General features: G+C 32.3%; 1 protein-coding gene and 1 non-coding gene across 2 annotated transcripts; both read right to left on the bottom strand.

Annotated features, from left to right (window-relative positions):
• Positions 1-712: 712 nt before the first annotated feature.
• On the bottom strand, positions 713-810 carry LOC148786854 (U6 spliceosomal RNA). Its single transcript, XR_016067635.1, has one exon. It is a non-coding gene; the product is annotated as a U6 spliceosomal RNA (small nuclear RNA).
• Positions 811-2194: 1384 nt separating this feature from the next.
• On the bottom strand, positions 2195-4797 carry LOC105171116 (putative mediator of RNA polymerase II transcription subunit 26c). Its single transcript, XM_011092139.3, has 9 exons — positions 4056-4797; positions 3891-3959; positions 3685-3767; positions 3491-3558; positions 3279-3337; positions 3101-3134; positions 2862-2998; positions 2595-2682; positions 2195-2503 (listed from the first exon to the last, which is right to left on the bottom strand). Exons 1-9 carry the CDS (start codon positions 4542-4544, stop codon positions 2394-2396), a joined length of 1137 nt encoding a protein of 378 aa, XP_011090441.1. The 5' UTR covers positions 4545-4797; the 3' UTR covers positions 2195-2393.
• Positions 4798-7965: the final 3168 nt, after the last annotated feature.

Raw genomic sequence — 7965 nt, 5'->3', positions numbered from 1 at the left:
AGATGAGTCGAATGATATGTGTGGCGCCCGAGGACTCGCCCTGACGACTCCGGAATTTGAGAGAGAATGTGGCGGTGAAATATTGAGCGAACCAATTGATTTCAAGGGTGTCGTGCTGACGCGTCTAGAGGAATTTCATGAAACAAGCACTATGGCTGGACCGATCATAAGACGGCGAGTCGAACGGTGGTAGTCATGACGGGAGACTCGCCAGCGTTCTCCAACGGCCGACCGGTGGCAGCGGGGGAAGGGGGTGGGGTGGGGTGGGGTTAGTTAGTTTATATATATATAATAATATATTTTTTAATTCTAAATTATTTTTTAAAATCTAACGGTTGAGATTAATCAATTAGATCTAACGATCAATATTTGATCAAAAAAGATCCAACGGTCATTAAAATAAAAAATAATATATATTAAGTAAGAGTATAACGGTCATTTTCTAAAAAATTAACACTGTTAGTTGGATTTAATGAATAGAGAGTGATTGAGTTGAGTTTTACAAAATACAGAGGGACTTTTAGCCTATTCTCATAACAAGAGAGTTGTTTTTGGAAACTTTTTTAAAACACAAAGGGGTTTTATGCATTTTGTCCCTTAACGAATACCATAAAAAAAACAATAAGATGAAAAATATGTGATATGATTATGGGTTGCCACTGTTGGCATGAAAAGGTAAATGTTGTTGATATGAAAAGTTTGAAGTTTGGAAAAAAATTTGGACCATTTCTCGATTTATGCGTGTCATCCTTGCACATGGGCCATGTTAATCTTCTCTGTATCGTTCCAATCGGATGTCTCCAAAGGGACAATCACATACTACAAGTGAGTCAGAAAAAAAAGCAAACCTATTTATTGTCAATGTGGGACGAAGTTGCTCCACCTATTCTAACATCTACCTCGTATAGCTAAATAATAGTAAGTCAATCGGAATATAAATCAAACACAGATTTTTATACTTAAGTAGTAACCAAAGTAACTAGTTTTTCTTGAGGTTGTTTATTTGGTAAAACCAGAATCGAAATTTTTTGTGAAGATATTTACTAATTTCTTTCACTTTGATATATGAAATAGTAAAACGAATTAATTTCGGAAGAAAGAAATAAATGGAAAGGTCTACCCAAAAGGGAACAAAAGTTTAGTTAACTGAATATGGCAGAGCTGTTTAGTTAACAAGACTCAAAACACTGTCGCCCAGAACAACATTTGGTCCTACTTTTCTCTTAGGAGCGCTGGCAGTAGTTAATATGAATGGGATATTGCCTTCTTCATGGCTATTCAAACCAGCTATCTTAACTGAGTGTGCATAAATTAAATATTTATTATTTTTATTTAATTAATGAGAAAAAATTAACATAAACAATTGATCATAAATGAAAGGAAGAAAGGAAAGATAATTTTTTTAAAAAAAATATATAATAAGATTGAAGAATTTATATGGTAGGGCATGTAAAGGTATGGACTCAAATTTGATGAAGGAAGTTTTTTATTTTTTAACTTTTATCTAATCTATATTAATATAAAAAAGAAAGACTATTCACAATCACAAATGACAGTTAGTGACACCACTGCACCAATTTTTTGTGAAGACAAAAAATGCACCTTCAACTAATAAAATAACTAATTTATTTAACTTTATAAATTTTACATTAATTGATATATTAATTTTTTATTTGTTTTCTTCTTTCGGTTTGTTTAATAAAATATATTAGTTTATATATTTTACTCTTATTTATAATATATATTAAATAATGAAAGTTAATTATTATATGTGCGCAAAAATGACGTGCAACAACGAATACATTCAAAAAAGAAAAGACCATATGCATCTGGTGCATCAAAGTTCGTTATTATGAGCTTCTCCTACTCAATTAATAGTAAATATAGATATAGATAGATAAATAATTAATTAAATATTCCTTTTACATTCTTTATTATGTATTTTAGTTAATTGATTTTTATATGAATGAAGAAAAATGAATACAATTTTTTAAATATAGTAGAGAGAAAGAGAAGAGAAAAAGATAATAGTTGGAAATAAAACTAAATAATTTAAAAATAAAATACTAAAAAGTTTGGAATTAAAGAACAGAAGAAAAATAAGAATTAAATAACTATAAACATCTGACCAAAAATGGAAGTTGAAGGGTGGAAGAATAAAACTAGAAAAAAATAAAAAAAGAAAAAGAAAAAGGACACCAAATTCTCTCTTTTCAATTATTAAAAGAGTATAGATAAACTAAAATCATAAATTGATATCAGTTTCTTTCTTTCTAATTTATGGTTTAGGCAAAATGCGATCAAAGGGCAATATCCAACTGCTTTTTTTCTGGAAAAGCCCCTCTAATAAAGACATCGTTGGATTGAATTATGTTGGTACATGGCCCGGCAGATTACCTATGGTGTCTCCCCTGAAAGCCGCCTTTGTTCTTGGCAAAGAAGGCATTCTTTGGTTTGGGAAGCTCATGAATATCCATCACCTGAATTGTCCTTTGCCTTTTGGCTTCATCAACCGGAAAAAAGAACAAAAAGCCGATCAGTATAAGGGAAACATGCCCAGTAACTACAATTGAATCGGGAGTTTAATTTCAGACCATTTTCAGCTTCTTGGTAGTTCTCTTGAAGCCTCCTCCTTGCTGAATTTAGCCTCTCATCATCTACGACGGGTTCCCTTTGGGCCCTCTGCAAAATCCCATTTCATTAGTTAAGGACCATTCCAGATCACATTGAGCATGAATCCACAAATGTTCACTAATTGCATAACCAATATAAACCATACAGAAAATAAAAGCAATTAAACTCGGCAAAAGAACTGTGTGTGTGCGCTTATTAAAAAAAAGTTTGAGCTTAGCATTCAGTACATTGGGAGGAGGAGCAGAAGCAGATTTAGGAGCTGATTGTGGTGGTCTTGATGGAGCTTCTCTTCGGACCGCAGATTGAGGCGCTTTAGGCTTTGTTTCATGTTCTGCATGATTCCTTTCTGCACCAGAACTCCCATCTAACAAAGAAAAACAGAAAATTCGCAACATTAATCTAACACCAGCAAAAAATCCAGCCACATATGACCAGCTGTGAATCCAAAACCAGATTGGAAACTCACTCCGGGGATTTGGAGAGTATCCAAAATCTGGAACCTGCAAAAACGAAAAAGTTAAGAAGACCAACAACAGTGTTTCAACACCAACTTTCTCTTTTTTCTCTGTCTTTCTGTTTCTTTCTACTTTTCTTTTTCTTTTTCTCCAGAAAAATCAACAGACTTAGAAAAACTTTCAATTCACCTGGTGATGGCCATTTTGTTGATTTTTGGGTATGTTCTGCTGAGGTGAGTCCACATCAGCTGCCACCACCATTACCACCAGTATTAACACATCAATCTCTTCTTTAATTCAAATTATTCATTCTCATTCAAACAACCTTTTTTTAGCAAGACTACTTAGTCATACTACTATACAAAGAAGTTTCCAATTTCGAAAAGCTAAACAAAAATTACCAATAAGGTTTGAAGTTTGTTGCGGTTGGTTGACCTTAACCCATTCGTCCACTGTTTCCTTCCATTTTCTGCAGTGAAATGAGATACAAAAAAAATTCCAAAACAAGAAACAAAATTAAGTAAAATGAGAGATGAAATTCAAAACAAAATAGATAAAACCATTTCCTAATCTGGGTTATTGGGAAGCTGAAAACCTGACAAGCTGCTTCACCAATCTGCGAACTTCATTTGATGGATGCTTCCTCAGTCGATTCACATGTCTTCCTATATCAGTTTCCTACTCAATGAACTCAATTCTTATCAGAACAAAAAAGATTACGTATAAACAATTTATACATTAACACTTCTTAACTAAAAAGTTTGGTATTTTGTTCTTCAACCAGATAAACATAACAATCACCTTGAGCGCTTGGAACGTGATATCCATATCAGCCAAGGTTTGCAGCAATTCCACCACGGCATCTTCACTCTGAGAGCCACACAAAGATTAAATAAACCTCTACAAATTTAACCAAATAAACTAACATTAAAAGCATACAAATAAATGGGGAAATATAACGTAAACCTGTTGTGGATCCTCAAGCTGCTCCTTGATGTTGAGAATTTTGGTCTGTTCATCATCAAACAGCCCTGCATACGGATCCACATCCTCTTCTTCCTCTTCTCCGCCACTAGAGTTCCGGTGGTTTGACTCCGGAGTCAACGGACTCTTACTGAAATCCTCGTTTAAATTCCTCTTATCTTTATCATCATCAACACTAAATTTCTTCTTGTTTTCGTGGTCATCTTTATTATCAACATCATCACTACTGTTATTAATATTATTACTACGATTATAAAAACGGCCGTCCCGATCACCGTCGTCTTGAACACCGCCGTTGCAGTTCCGACACAGCTGCGCCGGGGGGGCGTAAAGCGACTCAACAATTCTATCTCTCCGGCGGCGCAATTCGTCGCCGTAGTCCGAGCTGGCGACTCCAATCGCCGCGTCAATCAGCGCCCAAATTCCAACCCCCGATCTCGATAGAATCGACCGAATTTCTTCCGAATCCATGGAAACAAAAAAAAATACTTCCTTTCTACAACTTTTTTCCCCGCTGCTCGACCGAAAAAGCGCAGAGAAAAATCACGAGAAGCGAATGGGAAAATTAGCGAGGGTTACATCAGCGGATCTGAGGAATTTCGCGGGGAAACAAGTGGAAACGACGCCGTAGTGGAGGTTTTTTTTTTGTACGTTAAAGACCTTTTTCTGTGTGTAATTGAATGAGAATCAGATCTGATAATCTCACTGTTCAGGCAGAGTCGGAAAGAGGAGCGCAAATATTTATTTATTTTTTTCATTTTTCCAAAAGTAAATTACATTAAGATCCCCAAATTTATACCAAATTACACAAATATTTTCAATCTTCTACAAAATTATAGCTAAACTGCTAAAGGAATTTTAACATAATGTTCTTTTAGAGAGTATTTATGTAAGTATTTATTTTTGAAATGGGGATATGAATATAATTTTATAAAAGATAAGGAGTGTTTATGTATTTTAATAATCTTTTAAGGTGTTAAAGGTAATTTGCAATTGCTTTAATTTTTATTTTGGACGAAATGGGGCATGGGATTCGGGGATATTTACGGAAATGATTAAGGTATAGATTCCGCTAGCGTAGAGCATATTGTGAGGGCATCTAATGTGATTCTCTCTTTACGTTTTGTGCTTTTGTTGTGTTTTTTTTAAAAGCTAAAATTAAGATACATTTTCTTAATTTTGTCATAATTATAAATATTTTATTTTTATTTAATAAATTATAAATAATTTTTTAAAATTAATAATTGTATAGTAAATACATCTTCGTGACAATCCATTACAGAAAATATATTTGTTAGATTATAGTTAATTCCAATAGGTATTTGTAATTTTTCAGATAATGAAAGAGTATCTATAACTAGAGATAGTTACACTCTCGTTTCTTAAGATTTGATGTAATTACACTTAAAACCTCATATGATGTGAAAAATACATTTAGTACCCATAAAATTTATTTTCGTCTAAAAAGTAGGTCAATCCATTAGTCAAAATCAATTGAATTTTCTGATATTATAAAAAAATTGAATAAAAATTAATATTTACCTCAATTGACTTATTATTCACTTATTACAGATAAAAAAAATCCAACTAAATTACCCTTATAACAACGAAGATGTACATCCCCATATACATTATCGCGTGAAAACGTATAAGGATAATTTGATTATAAAAAAATTTGTTTGACGTGCAATAAATCAACAATAAGTCAATCGAGGGTAAATATAGATTTTTTTTTTTTCAATTCAGCTGTTACTATCAACAAATTTAGGCGGAAACAAACTTCAGAAATGCCAGATGCAATTTTTCTCAAATCACAGAAGGTCTAAGTATAATTACACCAGACCTCAGGGGAGAAGAGTGTAGTTATCCTTGATAATTATTGTAAATCTTAAGAGATCCCTTTAATTTACCCTTTTCTTAAAGAAAAAACAATAGTGAAAAATGGGTATTTATATCCAGTAAGGCCTTGTTGGGTAGCTTATGCTCCATTATATAGATGCTTAAAACGCGTGAAATATCTTTTATCTCACTTTTATGTTAAATAATACAACACATCAACGTGCTAATCATATGTAAGTTCCATTCTTAATGCATTTATGAAACATAGTATCGATGACGAAGATTTTAAATGTCCAATTTACCCCAGTTAGAATAATAATTCTAATATTTATTTCATAACCTCACAATTATAATTCTTCTTTTCTATTACTCATTTATCACGTTTCTCTCTCACCTTACTTTTCTGAGTTTCTTTTTTTTTTTTTTCTCATAAACTTTTATATTACTAATAAATCAACAATTATTATTTATTTTTTTCTATCACTTCACTCTATGTTGCTTTCCCCTCATAAACTTTTTTTTTCCAATCCCCTCACTCTATGATTATTTCTTTTTATATTTTTTTTCTCCTTGTCATCTCACACTATAATTTTTTTTTATATACTTGCAAGAACTACACACAACTACAACTAGTATATATTAAAAAGAAATATACAAATAAGAGGAATAAAAAATATACCAGTGGTTAGATTTTAACAATAATGCAAAGATGGATGGATGTGTGTGTATACGTATATATATGGGATAATTACACTGTTCTTTTTTTAGATTTGTAAAATTACATCTAATACTCCTAAGGTTTGCTTGTGTCTAACAAATTAGTCTCTTCATTAGTCAAAATTTACCTAATTTGCTAATATAAAAAAAAATCAAAAAAAAAATCTATATTGGCTTATTGCAGGTCAAGCAAATCTCTTTATGCCAAATTACCCCTATACGTCTTCCCACGTTAATGCATATGAAGAGGTATATTTTCACCATTATAGGAGTAGTTTAGTCCAAAAAAAATACATATTAAACTACAATGAGTAAATAATAAGTCAATCGATGATAAATATAAATTTTCATTCAATTTTTCTGTTAATATAAGCAAATCCTGACTAATAGATATCCTTATTTATTAGACGGAAGCAAACCTAAGAAATACTTGAAGGAGTTAAGTGTAATTACACCAAACTTAAAGAACGAGGAGTATAATTATCCATATGTATGGAAGCAGAAGCTTGCAAGAATTAGTATTCTCTAAAAATTGCAGTGAATATTTTATTTAAATAATGGAATTTGGTTTAGTACATCAATATCTTATATTATAATAATATAGACTGCCACATTTATGCTTCTTTTAGTTGTAGACGTTACTACTCTTTACCTACCTCACTTCATAAAATGCGGTTTGTTGCGTGTCATTTTATTCACGTCATACGCTTTTCTTTTTTTAAAAAAATAAAAATAAAAAATGAAATAAAAACATAAAGGAGTATTAACATTATCTCTAGTGCCTATACTAGACGAGACGGTTGTGGTCGATATGAAAAAGGCTAGGAACGTATGCAGTGGGAGGCTTGTGGAATACCGCTCCTGAACAAGGGGCATGCCGATGTGAAGGAGGTGGCTCCATATGCCATTCCTTCCCTCTCAGTCACTCGCTCAACATCCCTTTTAAAACTTTACAAATATCTCTTAAAATTTACGATCGTCTAGCAAATACCCTTTATCAGGATTGTCGAGAGTGGTATTTGTTAGACGAACATTCATTTCAAGAAGGTATTTATAATTTTTCAAGCAATGATGAGATATTTGTAACTATGACGAGCTTCAAATAAACCCATCGTTGTTTTTAACCTAAAAATAAAGATTTTAATAAAAAATATCTTGATTTGCATAATGCAACACCTAAGAAAAAAGGCAAGTTTCACAAAGGTGCTTATATATCAGTTAAAACGAGCTCACTCAAATATAAATTTGAAAGCTTGCCAATGAGCTCGAGTTCAAGAATTTTCAAAAGCTTGACTCATTTCAAGCCCCTAATTGGCTAGAAACTATACCGAAAACG

Source organism: Sesamum indicum, linkage group LG9, assembly GCF_026168435.1.
Source record: "Sesamum indicum cultivar Baizhima isolate 11 linkage group LG9, ASM2616843v1, whole genome shotgun sequence".
NCBI classification, from domain to species: Eukaryota; Viridiplantae; Streptophyta; class Magnoliopsida; order Lamiales; family Pedaliaceae; genus Sesamum; species Sesamum indicum.
The sequence above is the reverse complement of the archived record's forward strand: the minus strand, read 5'-3'. Positions and strand labels throughout refer to the sequence as shown.